The sequence below is a fragment of the Filicampus tigris genome, chromosome 6, assembly GCF_054856515.1.
Source record: "Filicampus tigris isolate MCC_2025a chromosome 6, RoL_Ftig_1.0, whole genome shotgun sequence".
Classification (NCBI taxonomy): Eukaryota; Metazoa; Chordata; class Actinopteri; order Syngnathiformes; family Syngnathidae; genus Filicampus; species Filicampus tigris.
In genome coordinates, this window is record NC_141222.1 from 17,629,319 (window position 1) to 17,655,486 (window position 26,168).

Below are 26,168 nucleotides of genomic sequence, written 5' to 3' on the forward strand. Positions count from 1 at the left end.
CAAAGCAAAACATAGAATTATCTTCAATCAAAAGAAAAGATAAATTATTTAAAAGTTGTTGAAAGCCAAACTAAAAAGGTGTGTCTTGAGCTTCCTCTTAAAAATATCAACAGTCTCTGCAGACCTGACATCCTCTGGCAGGCTATTCCAAAGGTGAGGACCAAAACGGCTGAATGCAGCCTCGCCATGCAGTTATATATTTATATTCCCCCCCTCCCTGTGTTTCTTAGTTTACTGTCCATTTAATTTCTGTTTAAAAGTTTAAGAATATTGAAAAACAATATTCTTTAAAAATGTGTGGGGGGAAAAAAATGATCAAACTGCTTCTGCAGGCCATAACCTTTTTTGCTGCAGATGTTTAAAAATAGTTTGGAATTTGTGAACACTCTCTCCCCTTACATGGAATATTAAATAATAGCTCTGGTAGTGGCACAAAAGGGGACAAAAATGTCAGTTTCAATGTGTAGCAAATATTATGCATTCATTCCCAATATATTTTAAACACACTAAGTGTAGCTCATTTTTAAAAGTGCGTATTAGTGTTATATCTCCATTTTGCGTAACGGGCTTAAAACTTGTTGTCTGGTTAATTATTATACCTAAATTGCTTACGGTCCATCGTTACCTTACAGTTCATGATGTTTTGATCAGACCAAGCCAGTCATCTAGGCGGCTGCCTTGCTGTAACCGTAGCTCTATGTCCCCTTTGCATCCCCAAGCGGGTAACTTGACCGAAAATGCCCGTGTCATGTACCAGAGGGCAAAGCGAGAGACTCTCCCGTTTCTCCACACCATAACAAGAACACAAATGCTCCAGTGTGAGTTTTTGTTTGTTTATACATTGAAGAAAACAGAGAAGGATAATTATATTTAAGTGCTGCACATTAAGTGAGGCTGGCTGTAATAAATGATTATGTAACACAGAACATTTGAATTGCACTGAGTGTTTGTGTAACCTTTGCTTATGGTATGAGAAATTAATAAAAGGAAGATGATGCCTGCATCATCACAGTTATCAGTTTTATCACAGCCTCGAGACATGACAAAAATAAAGACGGATACATGCACCTAACACATTGCAACACATTTTGTTTTGCCTGTAAAAAATCAGTTACCTGTGCACCACGGCGTACTTGTGGTTAGCCTCACAGTTCTGAGGTTGTGGTTCTTGGCTCAGGCTTGCCTGTGTGAAGTTTGCATGTTCTCCTTTTGCTTGTGTGGGTTTTCTCAGTGTACACCAATATTCTCCCAAAATATACAGGTTAAGTTCATTGGCAGCTAAATTGTCCATAGGTATGAGTGTGAATGCTTGTTTGTCTATATGTGCCCTGTGATTGTCTGGCGCCCAGTCCAGGGCCCCCCACTTCACTTGCCAAAAGTCAGCAGCTCACCTACCACCCGAATGAGGACACGCAGTATGGAAAATGGATGAATGGAAAGTCATCGTTATCTACTTTTTCACAAATTTGTATATGAGCAATATTCATAAACAGCGCCACAACAAGCCACGTGATGTCAATCACGCTCGAATTGTTTGCAAGAGGTGTCAGGAGGAAGAAGGCTTTGCAGTACATAGAGCAAATAATGCGAAAATGAAGCAGTATGACTAAACATGTCCCATAAGACAAAAAGGAGCATGCAACGCTATGTAAGTTATTAATAGTAAATGCAATATAAAAAAGTTCCTAACCGTTTGGACAGTTAGTCATATGAAACGGAGGCATTCGTCAATTTGGTGGTTTTCTCTGCTTGAAGTGGAAAACACGATCATCCTAGGTCTTTAGTTTTGGCTGCTGGTAAAATTGTAATGGTTTTTGGGAAGTCTGTGGCCGAGTCTTGGCCTGCTTACAAAGAGAGACCCCGGAAAAGCAAGCGCTTGTCCTCTGGGTCCAGCACTTGTCGTTCCCAAAAGTGACAATAAACAAAGCGTGTTGTTGAAATTCCTTGCAGGCAGCTAAGTATGCGTCCTTATCTGTTGGATCTCAGTGTTTTCTTATATAACAGTTCTGCTGACTTTGGTATTTAGTTAAGCAGTCCCAACTTGAGAGTTTCACAGTAACCTCTTACAGCCTAGCCTGCATGTAAACAAAGAAATCTCTTTTATGCTGAGATACCGCAAAATGGCAGTAACATAAGATCTTTCAACACAACAGGGCGTCAAAAGTTTGGAATACTCTACACTGGCGTCGCCTTACATCTATTATGCCTCTAATACTACCCTCGAAGTCGTGAAGTTTACTTATTGACTTTAACCCCTCCCATTCTGTGTTGAGAAGAGCGATATAGGGAAAAGCCAGTTTTGATGGGCAGTGAGAAAGGGTTTGTAAGCGCCGTACAGCCCATTTAACCACTCTGGTCTTGCCTCCAAATTCTGAACATTTTCAGATCCACTTTGACACAGAACGGGGACACTGGAAAAAGCCGGCTTTTTTATGGGCAGTGTGAAAGTGGCCCTAGGTGTCGCCCGCCTCTGTTTCAGTTCTGTTACTACTTCAGAAGGTTTCAAATTGTTGGGTCTACTTAGTCCCCACGCTACGTTGCGCTACTACGTCTCTCACAGCGGCATGGTAAAATGCTAAGTCCAGCTAAGTGTGCAAAAGTGCAAAGAAGGCTACAGACCTCATCACACCCCTGAAACCACCTCGGAATATGTGATATGTGTGAGACTGCGAGGTTGATTTTGTCCCTATTTTGCAGTGGTACCGTTCACATAGCGACACAGAGAAAAAGCCAACTTTGATGAGAGCGTGAAAGGGGCTGGAGGCGTCATCCCACTTTTGTTTCAACTTTGGTACTACCTTAGAAGATGACACATTTTCAGGTCATCTTTGTCCCTCTTATTTTACGTCAGTACCTTTCATTCAGTGACTCAGGGGGAAAAAAGCAAGCTTTGGTGGGACTTGTGAAGGGACTACAGACCTTGTCACGCCTCTGTGATGACTCGATACTACAGAAGGTGTTAAATTGTTGGGTCAACTTTACTCCAACAGGCTAGAAAGCAGAAAAGTCAGGAAAAGGCTACTAGAACATCTGAACTTCATTTGCGATTAATCAGAGGCTCTTTCAATTTGAGAGAGACCGATATGTTTTTTTCAGGGCCGATACAGATCGTAAAGGAGGCAGATAATTATTACAGATATTTGGAGCCAATATTCATTTTCAGCAAAAAGGATAATATTGGCGTCAAAATCTTAAAAAAAAAAAAAAAAAAAAAGTCTTTGTTGAAAGGTCTTTAAGCATGTGTTTATTGAACAATTTTTCAGATTTGCTCTTTTTTTTTTTGTCAATATACATCTTTGTAGTAAAATTCAGAGAAAACAAAAAGAACGCTCCCAGGGTCATCAGCATGTCTTCAAAAGTTAAATACAGTTTTCTACAGTAAATAAAGTCCTCCCAAATTTCAAAGTGACTAAAATGTTAAAATTTCACATATCTTTATTTTGATTTCGAACAAAAACAAAAAGTGCAGAATGGTCACAGGGTCAGTAGAATTTCTTATAAAAATTTAAATAAATAGTTCTTTGAAGTTAGCAGTTTTGAATTGATTCATTATTGGCCATCACATTTTGAAAAAAAAAGGCTGATGCCGATATTCGTCAAATGTCATCAATGATGGTGGGTGTGTGCTGACTGTTACTATGAGTGTGAATGTGATTTATTAATTCAGAACACAGCCACATCCCAGTTAAGACTGTATCGAAATAAAATGTGCTAGTCTGCCGCAAGTCATTCTTAGAATCCTGTCAGCTATTTCTTAGAATGCTGTCAGCAATTTTTTTCCCCCTTTTTTACAGGCATGGAAGAAGCGGTGGTTTATGCTTCGCAGTGGCCGTTTGACAGGCGACCCAGATGTGCTGGAGTACTACAAGAATGACCACGCCAAGAAGCCCATTCGTGTGATTGACCTCAACTTGTGCGAGCAGGTACATTTGCTTTTCAAGTGCATATACTTGCCTTTTTTCAATTGTATTACCGTAAATTCACTTCACATCCACTTACCGGCTGGGAGTATCGTGAGTGGATTGAATTGTTTACAACTGTTTAACCAAGAGAGCATTTAGCTGCAACACAAGACCGTCGTGATGTGATGAAGATGATGATGATGATACCGTCTGGAGCAAGCCGGGGTACATCAAGAGAATATTTAAGATTGAGTAATAACACAATACTATTGTGTTTTATTGCAAAAACTTTTGCATGTTAACGCAAGATGTTTTCATTTTTTAATGAAATAATTATTGCAAAATAACACACTGTTATTTTAAGAGGAAACAAAGACTTCCACTTCTGGGTCGTATAAATGTAGACGCTGGTATAGGGGTGGGCGATATGGGCAAAAAAAAAAATATATCGCTATTTAAAAAAAAAAAAAATCTAACGATAATTTGATGATATTCTTCAAAAAATATTTTAAATCTGCACTTGCTTCACAACCCAATTGTGGATAGACAGCGTTTGTGAACATCTCTTTTAAATTGCTAAATACAGCTTCTGCATCTTCTACACAATATTTAACAATAAAGAACAAAAAATTATGTATAGACTTACATTGATTTTGGGGAATATTTGTCATTTAAATGTCTCTGCTGTTATTTCCACAATGATGTGACATTTTGACCTTCAGTAAGTACTGGTATCACTGCTAATTACTACTAGAGGAATCAGAATGAGAAAAAGGTGTAAACTACAGCAATCAGAATGAGAAATGAGTTGGTGTATTTGTCCTCATGACAACACCCATTCTCAGACATTGGCCACTGTATTCAGAATAAAGTTGAATAACAAAACTGCAATTTACTGAAAAGTGAATTTTCCCACTCATTCATCGCTGTGATCTGTAGACTTGTGACTTTATTCATGTTTGTGTGGCGTCACACTAATAAGCCGTCGTAGTTTGTGCAACAACATGCCTCGGGAATACAGGCTAGTTATGAATGATGCGGACTAAAAACTTGTAAGATGAATGTTAACCGATCATCCAGGGTATCACGTTTGACTTGCTCGCTAAAATACTGAGTGTGTGTGTGTGCGTGCGAGCGTTTATATTTGTTGGTTCAACTCGGCGACTGTTTTATAAACACAGTGTGTGTTTAAGCTTTTGTTTAGCGTGCTTGCGCGGTCACCAAGTTTTCCTCGTAATCCATATGGCTTGTGGTGCAACAGAATTGCTCTTCACGGTGACCGTTTGGCACATCTAACAATGCTTGTCAACCCCAAACTATTTACAGACTACAGACGACGTGGACTCGCGCCTCGCTATGTATCCATGCTCGACACTCCTCTCTGTTTGAAACAGCTCCGCTGCAGTGTGGACAGAGTCACGTGACCGGGTCCTGCCCGCTGATTCGGAGAATGAATATCACTTCCTCCTCCTCTGCCGTCAATGCACACTGATTTTCAACATTTCCTCATACTTTGCGGCCGTCGACTGACTCGAGTCGTTATGCTTTAGAGGCAGTATTAATACTCGATAATGTAAAATTACACATAGTGAAAGCAAGATTGCCGATGATATCGATAATGATATATATCGCCCACCTCTATGCTGGTAGAGATTTTTATGGTCTAAAGATGCCCCACACAATGACATGTTAACAGTTAACAAAACAAGTTTGCTATCCCGGATTACACACACAAGACAGGTTGGGCATGTTTCTGTCAGTCAGTGAAATGGTGTACTTGAATCCTGTGGCATTATCCCTGGTATTACATGTGTTGAACCACTAGAGGGCAGAATATCCATGTGCAATGTGACGACAGGGAAGCACATGAAAAGCGTAGTGCAGGCAATTAATGAAGGCGGCTTCGTAGAAGAGAACATGCCATGGCCTTGCTTTTTAAAAGGACCGAAAACAACACTTGACCCGGTTAGGGACAAATAGAGGGATGGACGAAAACCCACTTCTGTCCATGCTTAGTCCGTCCTTTTTAAAAAACTTTTCATCCTCCGTCCGACCACAAAATGGACATCCGTCCGGGATGGACGGAATGCCCAGCTCTGGTACTTATATTCAGAATTACAGATGTCCCTGTGGTGCGAAAGCAAAGTATGGAGAATCTCAGTCACCCAAATGTACGGGTGGAGTCTATAAGTGGGGCAATCGATATTTGCCAACAGCCTGTCAAAACATCCACTCTCTCCTTATTCCAGACTGTTTCCTATTTGTGGCCATCTGCTTCTTCCTTGACAATTGTGCCATGTTTTTGTGGGTCGACATTAAAGAACTCAGTACAGTATGTGATGCCTCAAAACCCGATAAAGGGGTTTTGTCGTTTTTTTCTTGTTTTCCCCACCACGTCTGTAATCTATAATATACATATATAGACAGTATACTGTGTCGCTCCGTACAGGTCACGTAAATATAGCTGCTGTTGAAATTGCTGACGAATCCCATCCCTTGTCCCGCCCTAGGTGGATGCCGGGCTGACGTTCAACAAGAAGGACTTGGAGCACAGCTTCATCTTTGACATCAAGACCATCGACCGTGTCTTCTACCTGGTGGCTGACACGGAGGAGGAGATGAACAAGTGGGTGCGCTGCATCTGCGACATCTGCGGCTTCAACCCCACCGATGACGGTAAGAACCAGACCTATTATTGTACATTCCTCTTGTGTTATGGGAAAAAAAAAAATTGGAGCAATTCAGGTACTGTAGTTCCCTCACGTGGGCTAGTAGAGCCACAGTCACCGATGTGTATGTATGTAATATTCACTGAAAAGTATGCTAATATTGGCAGATTAAATCGGCCAGCCATATAGTCCCACTATTTTGTTTGACATTGTCAGTCTTCTATCTCAAACGCTGGTTAAAAACGGCCATGTGAGAGCGTGCAGGAAAATAAGCGACAAACATTCTCGCACATCGCTTTTGTCACAATGCTTCTTACAAAAGATGTCCTTGGTTCTCCCTTTTGCTCTCGCTTGCACTTGTGATTGTGCAGTCCCACTCTTTTCTTGTGCGTATACTGCTAAAACGCTCCATGACCACGCTGATGATACGAGACGGCAGGAGAGAAGAGTGGGAGGTGTAGATGATCAACAGGTATCAGTGATTCAGCGCCTCCACCAACTGATGGAGAGGAGACAGATGAGCAAGTCATGCACCTTGAACAGCGGAGAAAGGTTGTCATCCAGAAAGTGGATAAGAGTAGGAGGGTGGAAGTGTAGAGGGAAGAAAAGATTCTCTCAGTTCTGCATTGTATTGGCCTTCTGTTGGTGTCGTTGAACCCCTTTGCGTTTTTTTTACAGAACCCAGTGAAGCTGTCATATTGCCCCAATTTAGTGCGTGGGATTGAAGCCTTGATTACAACATCATCTTAATTTTATGACAATAATGTTATGCGTTAATGAAGTCAGAACACACAGAAAACCTCCGAATCAGCATGTTAGCCTTAGCATACTGTATATTTGATCATATTCTGTCATCCATACAGTCCTCCGATGTGACATGACCTAGGTATTTAATTTCCTACCACACATCAAGAGCACTGTTTGACAAATAAAATGTTGGAAAATGTAATTTCCTGTCCCCAACGCTTCCAAATATTATTATATGGCTTTTCTTTGGCGTCATATTTAATGTCAAGCTCACACCTAAAAACTAAACTAAAACGAAACATGTTCAAAAAAATAAAATAAAATCTAGCACACTTGCTCTAAAAATGAATTAAAACTAATTGAATTTATGATTTAAGAGTCAAAATGAAATAAAAACTAACTATAATGAAAAATCCCCAAATATAACCCTTTTCCACACAAGCTAAAATGGCCACCACCCTCTCATCTGTCTTTTCAAGAGGCCGCCAAAGCTGGCCATCAGTCGGCCATCGGGGGGCTGGTGGTGGACACCCCTCCGCACACGTCGCTCGGCAATGTGATGGGCCCCGCGGCGGCGGTGCTGACCTCTGTGCCGCCTCCCTACCAGCCCGTCAGCGTTCGGCATCTGGACTCCCAATCCAGCTCGGAGGAGCCCCAGGATTACTTGTGGCTGGTCAACTGTGAGAGCAAAAAGCCAGACGCCAACAGGTAAGACACCCGTGCTGTTCTTCCTGCGCTGCTTCTCGTCCTTCCACCTTTCTTCATCCCCGCTGCGCCTCGTGTAGCTCGGCTCCGCTTCGCTTGTCTCTGGAGGGAGACCGGGAGTATTTGCTCCTGGAGGAGTGCGAGAGCAGGACTCTTCCTCCACAGGCTAGTCTGTGAGTGGCCGGCCATTCAGCTTGAAAGTGCCTGCTTTGTGTGCAGTGTTTGACCCAGCCAAAACTAAAACGCATTTCCATAGCTTCCAGAAGCTGGTTGCCTCCTATTTTGAAGCATGTTTTGAAATTAACCAACAGCATCAGTGTGGTAAATGGTCATTTCATCTTGGGATGGCCAGGAATATTACACATTTTTTTAGCCATAGATACAGTAGATAGAAAGATAGAAATTGCCATCGCAGCAACATTCACGCATATACCTGTACACTTGTCTTGTATTCATAATGTATGTTTACCCACTAAGTACGACATGGTACATTCTCCAAACGGGAACTTGCTCATTCACTCTTCCTGCCCTTGGTTGCACGGGCCCCAGCCCCTGACTCTTTCATCCTAATCACATTCAGACACTCACTGATCTAATCGCATTTAGATGCCTTCATGGCTTCTCAGACATTCGGAACATTCACAGATTTAAAGCCAATTCATGGAACACACCAGCAGGGTCGCTACTTGCTACAGTATATAATAAGTAGTATACAATAAAAAAAAATAGAGGAGGGAATGCTTTGAAATAACGTTGCAAATTTGCAGTTGCGTTGATTATAGCCTGAGTTGTAAAATTTGACTATAAGACTGTGTGATTGTTTTATTAGTCAGGGGTGTGCGGCCACTGGACGAAAGAAGAAGATTGTTGTTGTAGTAGTACGTAATTGTGAGCCGTTGTTGTGGGATTTATTTTGTTGTGGTCGTAGCAGTACTAAGCAGTTTTGCTTTGTACTGGTAGTAATAGTTGTTTGTAGTAATTTGCAGTTGTAGGTTGTAATAGTAGTAGTTGGTGATCTTAGTAGTCGTAGTGGTAGGTTGGAGTTGTTGTTCGTAGATGTATGTTGTAGTTGCACTATCATTGATACTTGTATTCATAAGTAGTTAGTTTGTATTTAGTAGGAAATAATAAGTGGGTTTAGTAAGAGTAGGTTGTAGGCAGTGACTGCAGTAGTAGTTGTAGGTTGTAATGGTAGTAGTTATAGTATATAGTAGTTGGTAATGGTTCTAGGTACGTTTTCTGCGTGACTTAAGTGAACAACCTGTGTTTGAGAAGTTCATTCACCTTTTAAAATTACTGGTTGATGTAAGAATGGAGGGAACTCAAGAGCCACTGAAGATTTGAAGCCTGGAAAGGCTCTAATGAAGCCCAGGCTGAATGGGGAACACACTACTCAACTTTTTTCCCTCCATGTCATTGTGTCAAAGCGTGTTATGCACGCACTTGGTTCCTTGATTGACAAATGTAATCCGTTCCATCACCGTGTTCAAACAAGCCCTCGCACACACTGCACTTGCAGTCAGCAACGTAGTTTGGTGGCGGGCCAAATTTTTTCCTAACAATCCTATCGGGCCAAAATTACATTTTCGCCAGACAAACCTGCTGCAATAATATACAAAGCTCACGCTTTGTTTTTATCACGGTATTGATGTCATGGTATGATATTTAGTGCAATAGTGTGTGAAAGCTCACAGCACTGCAGTAAGCCTCACTGTATTGCTCGAACGTTCACGGTACACGGTCTGCTCACTAATTTGACAGTATCATATTTCTTATTTATATCATTTGAAATGTGATACTGCCTAGTGACAGTGATTACTTTGCTTATCTATTCGGAACCACAGGAACACTCTGACTAAAGCCAACAGGTATAGAAAAAGCCAAGTAAGAATAAATAAAATAATCACCAAGTTTGCATTTACATTGCTCACGGGAGAAATGTCACATGCGCCAGTCGGCCAATCATCGGTGTATTTCTTCAGACTACAGCCAATCAGGTGCCTGTATTCGCAATACAGGGACCCGATTGACCGCGTAACATGAAGCCGGAAGTGAAGCATATAAATGCCACACTGACGTGCAAAATTACATTATTACAAGACCGGCTCATTATTTTTTGCAGTGAAACGAGACCAAGGACGATGGCAAGGAATCTTACCGCACCATTCCGTGCCCCCCCCCCCCCCCCCCCCCCACCCCGTACTTAGGGTGGACGGCGCCCAGCTAAGCTTATTTTTGAAAAGGGCTTCAGGAGTCGCATGAAACCGGCCAAAAAGCCGCATGCGGCTCGTTGTCCAGGCCTGTAATAGGTTGTTCTGACAGTAGCATGGTGTCGTTGTAGTTGTATTGTACAGAGCACTACTATCCTAGGTTGCAGTGGTAGTAGTATGTTGTAGTTGCATTGTACATAGCAGTAGGCTGGTGGTACTTAATTTTGTTCCAGATGACTTGTATTTCAAGAATTAGAAATTCAAACGCCCCTTCCTAATTTCACCCTGAGACAATGACGTGCAACAAACAACTCAACAAACGTTCGCCTCGACTCAAGCGTCCATCTCGTGCCTCGTCCTCTCAGAGCCCACGCCGAGTGTTCCAAGTCTACCTCCTCCGAGACAGACCTGAACGACAACCTCCCGTCGCACCGAACGCCCACGTCATCCACGTCGTCCGCCAAGCACAGCTCTCAGAACGGCTTCTTCGCCGGGCACCCGGCCCCCGCCTCCGCTTCGTCTCTCTACGACTCCCCCCCTTCGCGGGGCGCCTCCCTCCTGAGTGACAACGGTCTTTACCACCTACCCCGCAGCTACTCTCAGGTAAGTTTCCCAATGAGCGGAAAAGTTCTGGTAAATTTCCAGTGAGTTTCCCATGCATGTATGTATACATACTGTATGTGTGTGTGTACATATATATATGTATATGTTTATATGTGTGTATATATGTATGTATATGTATTAGGCCTGCACGATGTGTCGTTTGAACATCGCGATGTGCGCATGCGCGATAGTCACATCGTAGGACGTGCGATGTTTAACTTTTTTTTTTTTCTTAGAACACGCAAACTTGTTTTGCTTCCTAAAAGCAGCAAGCTACTCCGTGTTCTTACACAGCCTGTCTCACTCACCCCCTCCCTCCTGCCAATCAGTCATTGGCCACTCCCCCTCCACTCTCACAGCCACTGCTGTCTGCTCTGAAAACACTAACAGGCGACACGGAGAAGACGACAGCGGCAGAAGCGGCAGTGGATTTAGTCCGCAAAAGAAAGTCAACATCCAAAATATGAAAGTATTTCGGCTATAAAAAGGAAGATTCAGAACAATAAAACATCCTTTGCCAACAGCGCCTCACCGTTGTTGCTGCAATCGCCGTCACAAGCCCCTGTATGAGCAGTTCAAACTAAGAAGTGGGACCCGAGGTGAAACTTCATCTACTCAAAAAATAATAACAGACGCCTTCGCCAGCATAACTCCTTACGATAGGTCCAAACAGCACCCACAAATCAGGATGCAATATGTTTTACAGACCGTTTTAGTTATTGTTATATTTTTGTGAACAACTCAGAGGACTAATGCACCTGCTCTTTAATTTTTAATATTTTTGTTAAAATTTGTATACAACTTTGCTGCAGTTTCACAAAGTTTTTTTAATTTTAATGTTATATTTTTGTAAACAACTCAGGCGCTAGTACACTTGCTTTTAATCTTGTTTATATTTTAAAGTTTAGTTTAAAGATGTTTATAACTCTGCTGCTGCTTTAGAGGTTTTTTATTTTCTTCTATTTTTTTAAATTACTCAAGGGTCTAGTGCACCTGCTCTTTTTTTTTTTTGTTTAATATTTTGCTGCTGTTTACATTGAAGTGTGAAATACAATGTTAAATAATCTATTATATTACAGAGACATGACCTCTGTGATCCCTTTTATATACAGCAATCATCATTCACAGATGAACCCCCTTAGTCTGGATTAAACGATATTATATGAATACAATGATGTCATGGTGAGTTAACCAAAATATTCCTAAACAAATCTATTCAAGTCATCTAGTGAAAATTCTTCTATTTTTAATATCGCAATATATATCGCAAACGCCCCAAAAATCGCAATGTCATTTTTTCCAATATCGTGCAGCCCTAATATATATGAATGTGTGTGTGTGTATATATATATATATATGACTATATATATATATATATATATATATATATATATATATATATATATATATATATATATATATATATATATATATATATTAAATAGTTTCCCATTTGAAATTTCCCCAAATTTTCAGGACACCGTGCTTCTCCCCAAATCGGCCTCGTCCCCCACGGCCCACCCGGACCTCTGCGGCGAGGGGTCCGAGCTGTACGTCTTCAACACGCCCTCGCGGAAGGCCTCCGTTGAGTCGCAGATGCGTAACCTGTCCATCAGCTACGACATCCCGCCCACGCCCGGGGCTAACTCTACCTACCAGGTCCCCCGCACCTTGTCGTCCTCGGAGGGCGGCGGGGATGTCATGCCCCCTCCCAGGCCGCCCAAGCCCACCTCCGGAGCCCCGCTGCCCCCCGCCGAGCGCTCCCCCACAGACACTTTTTACATGCCTCGCTCGGCCTCTGAGACCGACGGAAACTACTGTGTGCCAACAAGTGCCGGGAATAAAGCTTTACGCAGCAACACTATCGGAACTGTCGACTGTTCACGCCTACGCAAAGGTTTGTATTGCTCAGATATTTATCTATTTTTGGGCGGGGGTATTGACATAGAAGGGGTATTAGGTAAGTGTGTGTCAGTTCTCATCTGTGCTTTAACGCTTTGGGGAATGTGTTAAATTGTGTGAAATGTCTTATTTATTATTCCCGGTACTACTATTCTCTTTTTTTCAGATTTTGGTTCCCAGGACTGCTACGACATTCCCAGATCATTCCCGTCTGACAAGAGCTGCTCGTTCGACTTCAATGAAAGTTTCAACAGCTACTTTGTGAGTTCTACAGGTCTACAGCTACTGTACACTCTGAGTTGTATGGTATAGGTGGGTTAAGCACTCAAATAAAAAAATAAATAAAAAAAACACACCCTTGTACGATTAGGAAGTTTATTCTTTTGTAATTTGATCTATTTTCTTGTCATATTTCCACTTCATTCTAGTTATGGATATTTTTTTTCTCTTAATATGACTTTATTCTTGTAAGATTGCAACTTAAAGCATAAAGCTGCAACCTTTTTAATACGATTGCTACTTCATTGTCCAAATATTTTTTTTCAAAATATTATTTCCCTAAAATTATGACTTGATTCTTGAAGAATTGATTGAAAAATTGTGACTTTTTAACATCATTGCTACTTCTTTCTCATATTAATGCTTTATTATACTTTTGTAATTTTGTGATATTTTTTTAATTGTGAAAATCGTTAAATATCATTTTTTTCCATAACGTCTCGTAAATTGAGAATTTCATCTCATATTGTTATTTTTCTTGTAATAAAACTATTCTTATATCTATAATATACATAAATATAAACATATACATAATCATTTTCTTGTAAAACTACTCATTTTTTATGACATATTGCTACTTAAGTCTCATAACATTAAACTAAATTTACAAGTACAGTTTTTTAAGTTGTCCAACTTAATTTTTTTAATTCTATGTTCTAATTACAATTCTTTTCCCGTGATCGCTTTTTTTCGCTTAAAAAAAAAAAAGACCAAAATTTAGTTTATTTTGGAATCAGAAGATAATCAGATTAGAAATGTCAGGATCCTGGGAAAATTGGGAGGTTTGGCATATATAGTACATATACAAAAAACATCTCTTTGATTTAAATGAATGTATTTGAATTGAGCTTTAAAATCGTTGTAACTGCTGTCCTTTTATAGAAAAATAAAGGCATGGTACCCGTGGGCAGCCAGTCCACCGAGGAGGTGGACCAGAACTATGTCCCCATGAGCGCCAATTCCCCGTCCCACCACCACTCGGGCAGCCTGTCGGAGCCCATTCACGAGACCAACTACGTGCCCATGACGCCGAGCACAATGGAGTTCTCCTCGCTGGGCAAGCAAGTGCCGCCGCCAGCCCACATGGGCTTCCGTTCCAGTCCCAAAACGCCACCGCGGAGGCCCATGCCCAGCGATTGCCAGCCACCGCCTGTAGACCGGAACCTTAAACCGGATCGCAAAGGTGGGCCCATCCCTTACAACCCGTCTTGCTGCTACGGTGGTACCTTCAAGATCCAACACATCCCCTCATTGAATTTGGTCCACTGTACAGGCAGTGTTTTATGTCACATTTTAGCTAAATGTTTGTAGTATTATACTAACATACAAGTAGAAATCAGTATTAATAGTTAGAAAAGATAAAACACTTCATTTAAGAATGAAATTTGCATTTTGACTAGTCAAGTAAAACAAAAAACCTTTTAAGGTAAAATAATTTTTTTTTCTGATTTGTTTACTGTAAAATTTATTTTTAAAAATACCACTTTATTCAAATTAAAATGCAACTCCTTTTTCTTAACATTTTAATTTCTCTTGCAATTAGATTTTGTCATTCTTAATTTAACTTTGTTTATATATATATATTTTTTCAATCTCGTAAAATTAAAAATTGTCTCTCTGTTCTAGTCTATATGTAAAATGAACGCTTTATTCTCTCACGAAATCAAATCATTTTCTCGTAAAATATCTTTTTTTTACGAACAATATTACCATTTTATTCTTGTAAAATTGCCAACCAAAAATTTCTAAAATAATTTTCTTTCACATAAATTCATGATTTTTAGAATTTGTCGTATTGTAATATTTTGAATTTAGTAGAATAAACTTTAAATCTTATTTTCCTTGTAAAATTACAACTTTTAATTGTAAAATTACATTAAAATTTTATTGTACTTTATTGTAAAATGAAAATTGTTGTTGTAATGTTACAATTTTCCTTGCAGTGCTAAGTCTTCATGTGTCAAATTTTGACAATTTTTGTCTTGTAAAAGTACACTTTTAGTGTACCATTTTTCTCCCTGTAAAAGCAAGTCATGCTTCTATTATTGGAAGGCAACTAAAAATTTACTTGGTTGTTTGATTTCACACGACGGTTGAGCAGGCATTTTGGAGAGCTAAAACTATGTCTGTAATACACAATAAAAAGAAAACAATTTTCCATTATGTGACCCCCTTCGCTGGAACTTGAAGGTACCCCTGTCTACTGTTTGCGGGGTGCTTGCGGGGTTGGTGTGTGCCGACTACATGTCGCTGACGAACCATCTGTGTTAGTAGCCTTTAACCAATTTGTGTGTCTGCTTGTGTCAGTTCTTAATGCTGTGAGTACCAAATTAACTAACTTTCCCATCTTATTACACCACTTGAATACGTTTGGACGCTCGTGACATCCTCTTAGAATCAAAGCACAGTGAGCTCCTTGTCAAAGGGCTCCTGAACCTGAGGCCCTGCAGAGTGTTTTTGTAGAAGGGGCCGGAGGTGGGTGAGGGAATAGGGGTTGCGGGGGGGTTGTTATGGTTTTTCCCCGTGCCATGGGGTGGCTGAACTCGGAGTGATCACCTTCTATCCCCTTTGTTCCTCGCGCGTGAATGGAGCTCTTTGATGAGGGAGCTCATGGCGAATGGGAATTACCATCCAGGCCAATCGCTGAGTAACGGGGGGGGGGATCAGGGAGGACATTGAAACAAAGGTCGAATACGGAAACCACAACGAGGAAACGGGACTTGGGCTAGCCTTGAACCTTAGTGTGACGGTAACTGTATTCAGATTTTTGTGGTACAGTATGGGTTCTCACGTGCAACGTATTAGCTAAGGGACAGGAAGTGTAAGTAACTGCCTGTCCCCTCAAGGAACACGTCAACTGAGTCAACAACAGTGCAGCTCAGCGTCTGCAAAGTGGGTGTCATGGTTATTGGCAAAATGCGTTTGGCACTTTGTCAACTTGTTAATAACTCATTGTTTTGAAACACATAGCGTGCATAATGTGTGACATCGTAGTAACGTTACTGGAAAATGTTGTCATGTTGGGGCAATTTCAATTGCAATAATACAACTTTTTTCCTTGTATTGTTACAATTTATTCTGTTAGAATTATAGTGTCTTTTTGTTGTAAAACCTTTGTTTCTTGAATTATTTTGACTCGTTTTTTGTGAAATTACATTTGACAATAATACAGGTTTATTCTTGTAATATCACAACTTTTTTTTCTTTCAATATTACAACTTTACTCTCAAAAATTATGAGACTTAAACATACAATTAGGGCTCTTCTCGTATTGTGACTGAAATTTTGACTTTTTTATTCTCGTTAAATTGCAACTTTATTTGGTATACTTAACTTTTATTCAAACCAAACCTTCCAGAAAAAATTAAGGACAGCTTAGCCTGTCACAACTACTTAGGCAATTTTCTTTTGATTGACCAAGTTGATTATCCAAAACGATGTAAGTTGTCAATGTAGCATGTGCGCCATGTGCGTGTCAGACGAGAACTCGTCACTTTTTTTTTCTTGCCGCAACACGCCTCCGAGGACTCTCCGTGCTTCTGCACAGCTTGTCATGCATGCACAGCTGTGATGTCAGTCTTTGTGTGGGAAGCCGTGTGTTGCATGTTTTTCAGGGTGGGGGGGGGGGGGAAGCATGGCTCTTGTGTTGTCATGGCGATCAAAATCGGTGGGTGGGGGCGCGGTGATTTGGGCTTCCAGCGGCTTTGCATGGCAGGGAAGTTGGCAATGATGTGATTTGAAATGATTACGTCTTCTTTCGCCAATCAGGTCAGAGTCCAAAAGTAATAAGAGCAAAGGGTGTCGGTTTAGAGCGAACCGACTCCCAAACTGTAGGGGAGTTCCCGCGGGGACGACGCAAGGGTAGGTACTCATCACTGAACCCAACAAGACCTCTTGACTTGTCTTTCTCTTGACTATTTTTTTTTTTTTTTTTTGCATGTTTACAGTGGTGTTTGGGTTCTGTCATCTCTGTCACAAATGAATACAACAATTTTTGTCTCCATGGCATATGAAACCATAGTCCACTCTCTTGTTTGAGTGGCTTACATTTGACACCGGCATCACTAACTCTCTACTAACTCTTACTTCGATACTCTGGTATCAAATTAGGGCTGCGCGATTGTAGAGAAAAAAAAATATGAATCATGATTATTTTGGTAATAATTGAAATCAGAATTATTCAAAAAATCATTTATTTCCGGTACAAAACAAGAACATGTTTAACACTATAATTATGTAAGTTACTTTTGGACCAAACGAAATTGATCAAATTAGTTGTTATAATTTTTTTTTTAAAAAGGTCCAAATGTATAAATTCAAGTATGATTTCCTTTTGTAAACAACCCATATATTAATAATAGTTTTTTATGACTATGCCAATTTTGTAATCGTGGAGTATAATTATGGTAATTGTAATTGAATTTCAATTGATTGTACAGCCCTATATCAAATCATCCTACCTGACTAGAATTTGTTTTCCGCGTGGTTGCTGACTTTTGGTGGTTTCTACACATACACTATACACCTTCCCAAATACGGTGAACCCTCCTATTCAAACCGAGCCCTGCTGTGAATAGCAAAAATCCCCGACTGACAGCCAACCAAAAATGTTTGTTATTGCGTATAGATGCTGCAAGCAGTTTTAATATTACCATAAAATATCCCCCCCCCCCCCCCCCCCCCGCAGCACTCTAAAAAGCATTTTTTTTTCTCTGTACTTATGTATAATACAGGCTTCAGCTAACCAAAACAGCAGCACAGTCTGATTAAGAGTGCAGAGTCTCGGCATGTCTTTAGCGATGATTAATATTCCCGTAGACTCGTCGTGTGGTCTCTCCACAATGTTGTTGTCCAGGTTTTGTTTTTTGGCATAGTGCTAAATTTCTCCACAATAAGGTAGTTCCGATATCTTTTGTTTTGAAGTCGGCTTATATTTGACCTAAGTTGAATTATACCTCCAATATTGTTTATTATTTTATAAATACGACACACAAGGCACAAATTATGTTCATTTAAAATAAACCACCATTAACCACTCACTAACATTACCTAGTTTTGGTTTAAATTAGGATGAATTCGTCCAGCTTGCTGTGTGAGTGACCCGTTGTGCGTTGTTTCAGGAAAACCCGCTCCACTGGAGATAAAACCACTGCCTGAATGGGAGGAGCCCTGCACACCGGTCCGCTCACCCGTTACTCGCTCCTTCGCTCGGGAGTAAGTGTGCAACAATCTTTCTTGATTCTACACCGCCCATTGGTAATGGCGACTAGAACCAAGGGTGTGTTCACACATTTCGGACAGCTGAGGACTTAAAAATGGAAACATAATAGCTGTTTCCTCAAATGTATTACATCATCAATTAATTGTTGAACAAAATAAACCCATTTACTTTAAATAGATACATAAAAAAAATATACTGTATGTTTTTACTTGGCGGCTGTACTAAGACAACTGCCCTTACTGATGCTGATATCCGATAGCACCATGTGACTAGTCTTTACATTTAGTGATGATCAATGATATATTATTTAGTCACACAGAGACAGAGAAAATTTGTGGACATAAAAATAGAAATATTGGATACTCTCTGCAGTCGGACAAATTAAAATTTCTGGCCACTATGTGAGGAAATACGACTTGCAGAAAACATTTTCTTGATAAAATAGTAAATTAGTTAAGTATGATATTTGGACACTTTCTTCCTCTTGAGTTTTTTGTTTTGTCTGCGCTGGGAAAAGACGCTGAGTGTGAACACATCCTTTTTTTTTTTTTTAAATATACAACACTGTAGATGATACTTAAGTAGCCACTAACCTTTCATTCATTCATGTAGTTGACTTTGTTGACCACAACCCGGCTCATCCCGGGGATCCCTCGGCACTTATGTAACACTGCGTGCTGAGCGCTATTTCTGTGTTGAATGTCGCAGGGGCTTTTGCGGTGTCATGTGTTTGTGTTCACCATAGAGGGGTGTGTGTTTTCCTGGCCGTGTGTTTGTTTGTGTGTAAACACTGTGAATGCTGCTCAGTCTCTCTAGGTTCCCCATGCCCGCCCGGCCCCCATCAGTGCATAGCACCGCCTCCAGCACTGACTCCGAGGACAGTGATGAGAATTATGTAGCCATGCTCTCTAATATGAAGAACCAGTCAGATGAACCAGTATGTAACACACAACTGTTCCTAACAACTATCTACATATTTAATACATTGTACTCTTACTCAAGTTTATAATGTGATCTTTGTGGCTTGTCGCTAAATAGTGGTGCCTCCAATTTGTTCAAATAGATCGTCAATAAGCGTTATTAAAAAGCTGAATTATGTTTTTTTCCAAATTTCCCTCAGAACTGCGTTTGCGATTTAATACGCGTTAATTTTTTCCTCCTTTGTATTTTTCAACAAACCCAAGCAATTAATTCATCTTAATTACAATAAACGGTATCAGATCTATTATGCATGTACTAAGCTAAAGGCAGATGAATTATGGTAATTAATATGTACTATATTACAGGTGTTACTAAATACGTCTTGTAAGTGTTCACAACAAGAAATTCTGCCACAAGTGCAACGTTAACATATAAGTACATTATATACCTTACTGTTAATCGGTAATAAAACACTTAAACTCAAGTGCAGATTACAACAATAATGCAAACGCATTTGTGGCTTTACCACTTCCACATCCAACATCTTGTTTCATGAAACATGTGGGCTGCACTTCTTAAACACTGAGCTAATCTTCTAGACTGATACATGAATTAAAAAAAATCGTATTAAAGGTAAAGTTACAACATGTAGTAAAAGTAATATTGTCCCTATTTATATGACACAGCCAAATTTATCCTCTAAATATGTGACCGCTGACAACCGTTGAATCGCTTAAGGCGTTCATTGGACCTTGGAGGTACCACTGTATACATTTTTTAAATACATTAAAATTGTATATACGCCACAAATGAATAAAAGTCCAAATATAAAAATATCCAGACACTCATTTACAGACCAGCATTTAAAGTGGCCATTCAAATTGTAGTATTTACGTTGTTATTGCATAATAGACATTCCCTAAAGAGCCAGTATCCCAATTTTAGAGTCCCTGCTCATCTCCCAAAGCCAAACATTACAATGTGGTGGACATTCCAGACGGACTCCTCCTTTTTTCCCCCTGCTGTTGTTCTACTTTCTTTTTTACTCTCTATTTCTGTTCCTCTGCTTTTCAGGTTTTCAGTTCTTGGAAAAACTCTTTGTTTTTTTGTGTTGAACTTTTCTCCCTCGATTGAATGTCTTTTAACGCATCAGTGAACCATTAAGTGGATGTCCCATTCCTGTTTTTGAATGCTTTTGTTCACCTTTTCCAGCCACTCACCACCTTCCTTCCTGTACAGTAATCCCTCAAGTTCTTCATTTCTTTGCCTTCATTTGTTTTACCTGCTCTTCTCCTTTTTCCTCCGCCGCCCCTTCCTCCTGCTTTTTGCGTAGAGAGGAGTCCTTCTACTGCACGGTCCCCATCACCCCCATTAGGAGGGAGGTGGAGGAACTTGACACCGTAGAGGAGGTGAGCAGGGTGGCCTGTTGGAACATTTCAGAGTCACCACTTGGGTGTTTGTTGTATCTTGAAGTGGAGGTTTTTTTTTTTTTTTTTAATGTGAATGGAGGTGTTAGCTGCACATATGTTGATTAGTTTTTCACCATCCTAGTCCTAACGACTCCACCTTACACGTAGTTTACACAATTAACACAACGTGAAGGTCCGAATATGTCCAGTGTTGTCACAATGGGCTCAAAATGATAAAAATCTAAATGAGTGCGTTTATCGTCATTGCATATCACATTTCACCAATTTTATATTTTAGCTACAGTGGAACAATCAAAGTCGAACGTAATCTCAGATTTAGATGGAAAAAAAATCAGCCGACTTAATCAGTTCCTACGTCAAACTGGCGCCATCATATAACCTTTATAAACAACATAAGATTTTTTTTTTAAGTAAACATTTTCTCTTTCTTAACTGTCATACAAGTGCAAAAATAGGCTTAAACATTTTCATTTGTAATTTCACAGAAATGTTGCCCTGGAAATTGTGTTAATTGATTTTTTTCTTCCTTTGTCAAACTGTCACCACTGTAAAACATGAATTAACTATACAACAATTTTAAAGTAGCATTTCTGCATTCTTAACTGTTATACAAGTGGAAAAAATAAGTTGAGCACTGTTAATCACACTGTTGTAAAAAACAATTTTAACACTGCTTAGTCAAACCTAATGAATGCCACTCAACGTCCTTTGTACTGTACATCAATGTAGTGTAGTTCCAAATTGTTCGGCTTTAGAGGTTCCACTGTACTATTCAGCTACAATTCGTAGTAGCAGTAATTTGTGCAGCATATTTAGTACGTTTTGGTGCTCAAATTTGTCATCTGAAACAATGTCGCTATTGTGACAGCACAAGAGTGTGTTTTTAATCACCGTAGCTGTCTTTTTTTCCTCTTCTGTCAATGAGACAATGGTTTTGTGTTTTTGGGACTGTAGAGCACAAAACTGGGTCCACCGATGACGGTGGACGGCGGGAGTAGCCCCATGGTGAAGCCCAAGGGAGACAAGCAGGTGGAGTACTTGGATTTGGACCTGGACTCCGGCAAGTCCACTCCACCTCGGAAGGTAGGCTGACGTTTTGCTGAAAGCGCATCTCGTGTTTGTCGTAAAGGTTCAATAAACGCTGAGCATTCACTTCACCAAGCAGAAGGCACTATTTTAAATGTACATTCTCCCCAAATACAAAGTGTAATGTTTTGGACAATATAGAATATTATATATCGCCGCTGTCATGCGGAATCCTCATAGTGTCAAAATGACAACTTTATAGGAGGTAAAGAAAGGCCAGCTTGTTTGAGTTCCCAGGCACCGCTTTGTTCAAGTTGTATTATACCTTACATTGCTATTGCTCAATCATGTCAACGTAATATTACCTAAAAAATACATTAAAATGCTGATTTAACCCTGGCATTGATTGAGATAGTACAAACGCAAAGCCTTCGGCAGCAGAGTACTTCAAAGTCCGCGATCATGTGAAGCCCCCATCGTGCAAAAAGCCTTTGAAAATGTCACCAAAGCAAAAGTCTGCCCTAGGCTACAACACCTTCACAAAATCCCTTCTTAAATGTCTAAAGTCATGAGTGATGCAATAAATAAAACAATGAGCCTGCTAACCCCGTCTATTAAGTAGATGCTTCGTCTGCAACGAAGCATCAAAGGTATCGACTTTTAAACAAACCAGCCAACTTAATCCAGTGAACCTTACTAGTGTTGTTCAAGAGCAACAGTGTATTTGTATTTGTAGTTCCGTATTTGCTATTTTCACCGCTTTAAATTGGTTAAAATTGCATAAGAATTACAAAGTTTGTAAATTAATTGGTCGGGCCCAAGTATAAACGTATACAGTATTGCATGTTACTGGAAGTGATTTGCTAAAAAAAACAAAAACAAAAAAAAAACATTAGTTGTTGGTATGCATGTACCCTGCTGTATTATTGTTCCTTTTTTTTCTCACCATTTGTTGTCCATACATTTGCCCCAATTTTCTGTGCTCCCGATCTACCTTCCTGTTTTAGATGAAGAGCAATGGCTCCGGCATGGCGGCGTCAGACGAGCGCGTGGACTACGTGGTTGTGGACCAGCAACGGACGCAAGCGCTCAAGAGCACTCGCGAGGCCTGGAACGATGGCCGCCAATCCACAGAGACGGACACGACATCCAAAGGAGCCAAGTGACTTTTTTCTTTTTCTTTTTTTGGGTCGTTATGACACCCGAACTCCTCGTCCTTCACGCCGTTTCCGTAGCCACTCCGCCATCTTCTAGTTTTTGCACTGCCGGCGGGATTTTGCGGAAGTCGGCGGAGCGACCGGACCAACCACGATCATTCGTCAACTTCTACTAGCAGGGTTTTTCTATCACCACTGGTGTGAAACACACTAGTTGCGAACAGCGGCGGCAAAGTGATTGGGGGGAAAAGACAGAACTCATAAGTGTCAACAAGGGCTTCGGTTTGAGTTTTGTTTGAGGTTGGAGTCCATCGACGTGGCGGACGACTGTACAAAAAGTGTTATGTATATAAATCGCAAGAAGTGTCATTTTTATTTGTACGGAATATTTAGCATGTTCGACTCGGAAGGTGCGCAGATTCTGCAGGGTAGAATCCTGGTTGTATGGTGACGACGCACCGTTGTTGTTGATTATGGCGATTATCAGATTCATTTACTGTGAGCTTTTACAACAACGCCGCCACTTTTTCTATGAATTATGCGAAAGGTATCAAATAAGTTCCGAGCGTCGAAATCAGGTACGCATACTAACGAACTGTAAAAGTAATCACTAATTTATTTTAGCGTCGTATTCTCTGGACGTAGAATGTTTCCACGGTCCATTTCCGACCCCTCTTAGGTTTATTTCAGACTGGTTACTATCGTCAGGAACACAAAATGGCCTTACTAACCTGTGAAACATCCCAAAAGTGTGCCGTCAGAGCTGTACATATATTTTTCTTTTGCCATTGATTAAATTTAATGTGTATCTTTTTTTAATGTGCCTACTTTAAAAAATAAATAAATTCACTTCATTGGACTTTTTGATTTTTCCTGCTGTTTCTTTGTGATAATGGGCTGCTAAGTGGCTGACCCTCATCCCTTTTTTTTTTTTTTTTTTTTTTTAATCCTGCAAGAAAATTGTACAAATTTCCAAGTGGACTAAATAAAATTAAACTTGAATCGTGTGTGTTCTTTTGTTTAATAAATGCACTTTTCACACTATTTGGAGGGCGATTTCAAACCTCAGGTTTGACTGCTGACTATGGACCGACAGACATCTTACTGTGATCTCAAAGGCAACATACAGTAAGTTAAAATTGATACTAACGCTAATAATTCTCATGATACAGTATTTAGATCAGGAGTCCAAGTACTGTGCTAATTGTGAGACATTTAATGCATGCTTGCCACTGTAAAGCTATGTCTGACTTTTTAAAAAAATTGTCTGGATGTTTTACCAGAAATGACCACGAGATGACACTGTAGTTTGAAAAACTGAACATCCTTTTTTCATCAGGGTCGCCTGCTTCCATGTTGCCGCTCTTGGAATGCTGCCCCTTCTCAAGGTTGTAATCCGACTACAACTATTACCTGTATAACTATGATCCTATGACTTCCTTAAGGGTTCAACTATATTACATGATCTGCATTTTGCTGTGTCATGTCTGCAGGCTCCACTGTAGTGTAGTAACATTCGACGATCTCGCTATAATTTAATGTTAGACTGTGGCCAATAATAATGAAGATTGATGCCATCTTCTGTGATGCATTTACATTTAAAAATGGGAGAAAATTAGCGGAACGCATTGAATATATGATCGTCAAAACGCAAAAGAGCAGTGAAGTATATATTTTTAAAATGTATCCTCCGTTTGACGTCACATTAGTTTGTGTAATCTAGCTCGTACTATTGCCACCAACTGGTGGCATTTTGCTCTACTCGCGCCTATGTGATCAGAAAATTTGCAGATTTTTAAAATTATTATTCAGTAATATTTTTGGGTGTGGACAAACCTATGCTCCACACTTAAGCCAATTTATCAGTAATAAAGTGAAAATGAGTGGATTGAATATTTACAAGTCGATTTAAAATGTGCGCCCCTCAATTTACTACTTGCGCCTGTTGAGTGCGATGTTTATTTCCACTGTATTATTTTGTTGGCACTACTTTATTGTGCGCACGGTTACACCCAATTGCTGAGAGGCAAATAAACGGGGGCCCTACCTGCACTGCTGTTGTTGGACCAGAGAGACAGAGTGAAAGTGTGTGGCTACTAGCTAAAATAAAATAAAAGTGTCTCCTGTCTTATATGTACTCCGTGACTAAGTAGGTTAATCTGAAAAGATGTCTACAGAGACGATAGCCTCGGGAGAGGGATCGAATGCCTCCCGAATGCTCAACAAGAGAACCGCTGCAGAAAAGCCAACAGCGCCCCCTAAATTTCAGGTAAGGGGCCACTGTGCTCCTAGTTAAAAAAAAAAAAGTGTTACATCCTGTAATTGGTGAGCCTCATGTGAAGGTCATTATGTACCATGCGTTCATGAATGTGTGCATGCTTGATGCATAGTGTTGACGCTAAAGATGCTCTCCATTTTAAGTAACTTGCTTCCATCTTGTGATATGTATGATGCTGCTACAAGTCTTTTTTTTTTTTACGAGGTTGGGGGGCCTCAATGTTTATGCGACAGGGCTACTACGTTTTTCCCTTTTATTGAGTGCCCAACACGTTATACCTCGCATTACCATATAACTGTTTTACCACCGACGCGTCACATGAAATCAGTATATAAATAAATACCGAAAACGTGCAAAAAAAAGCAGCCATATGTTAAACTGTCTTAATCTCATCTAACAAAGTGATGCCAAATGTTTAGCAATTCCATTTGAGCGAAGCACGGGGGAACCGAGGGACATCGTAGTCCAATCTGCTGCACGTCAACGTTAGCCAACGTGACAGAGACATCTGCGTAAATCAGGATGTTTGCATTGCGAGGACTGCTCGCAAAAAATAATGACAGCTCCATGAAGGACACGGTGAAGTAGGAAAGAATGCAAGATTAGAAAGTGTGCAGTGTCAATCATCCCTCCCACCAATTTGTTTACATAACATGATATTTGTTATATTATTAATTGATATAAATTAGCTTTGTAAAAATACAGCTTTTAGTATTTAGATGGAAAAAACTTGTGTGTGACGGGGGGCAGAATGGGCATAATGTCATGTACCAGTGTGTCACAGTAATCATTTAGTTAGTTTATGTTAACTATTATCTTGCCAATCGCTGCCATATTTGTAGATTTTCTACTCGAGGAGTGGATGCTACTGAAGTGCAATTGTGAGTTGTCGCAGGCAAAGCTTGATGTGTAGTGTTGAATTTGTTTTTGAAATGATCCGAGTCAACAAACTGCTGCTAATTTCGGGCTTGCTTGATTAACGCCAGTGACCAGTCAGCAGCATTTGGCTTGTCTTGTGTTAATAATGCATTTGCACGTGGTATTAATGGAGACCACAGCGCCCGCATGGAGAACAAAGGTCCCTCCAGAGGCCCATTTGCCCGGCAAGGCCTAATTGG

General features: G+C 40.2%; 1 protein-coding gene across 9 annotated transcripts in view; it reads left to right on the top strand.

Moving 5' to 3' along the window:
• Positions 1-23,631, top strand: part of gab1 (GRB2-associated binding protein 1) — a 59,337-nt gene extending 35,706 nt beyond the window's left edge. For 4 of the 9 annotated variants that reach the window (XM_086033840.1, XM_086033843.1, XM_086033845.1 and 1 more), the window contains 12 exons: positions 3,795-3,923; positions 6,413-6,578; positions 7,798-8,026; positions 10,599-10,836; positions 12,313-12,733; positions 12,905-12,999; positions 13,900-14,200; positions 16,786-16,878; positions 18,138-18,231; positions 19,046-19,175; positions 21,544-21,672; positions 22,623-23,631. In XM_086033840.1, the coding sequence (XP_085889966.1) occupies positions 3,795-3,923; positions 6,413-6,578; positions 7,798-8,026; positions 10,599-10,836; positions 12,313-12,733; positions 12,905-12,999; positions 13,900-14,200; positions 16,786-16,878; positions 18,138-18,231; positions 19,046-19,175; positions 21,544-21,672; positions 22,623-22,781 (2,184 nt within the window). In that variant the 3' untranslated portion in view covers positions 22,782-23,631. Of the gene's footprint in view, positions 1-3,794; positions 3,924-6,412; positions 6,579-7,797; positions 8,027-10,598; positions 10,837-12,312; positions 12,734-12,904; positions 13,000-13,899; positions 14,201-16,785; positions 16,879-18,137; positions 18,232-19,045; positions 19,176-20,492; positions 20,569-21,543; positions 21,673-22,622 lie in introns of those variants that run through there. The other 5 variants (XM_086033847.1, XM_086033841.1, XR_015087184.1 and 2 more) reach the window with 5 other exon arrangements.
• The last annotated feature ends 2,537 nt before the right edge of the window (positions 23,632-26,168 follow it).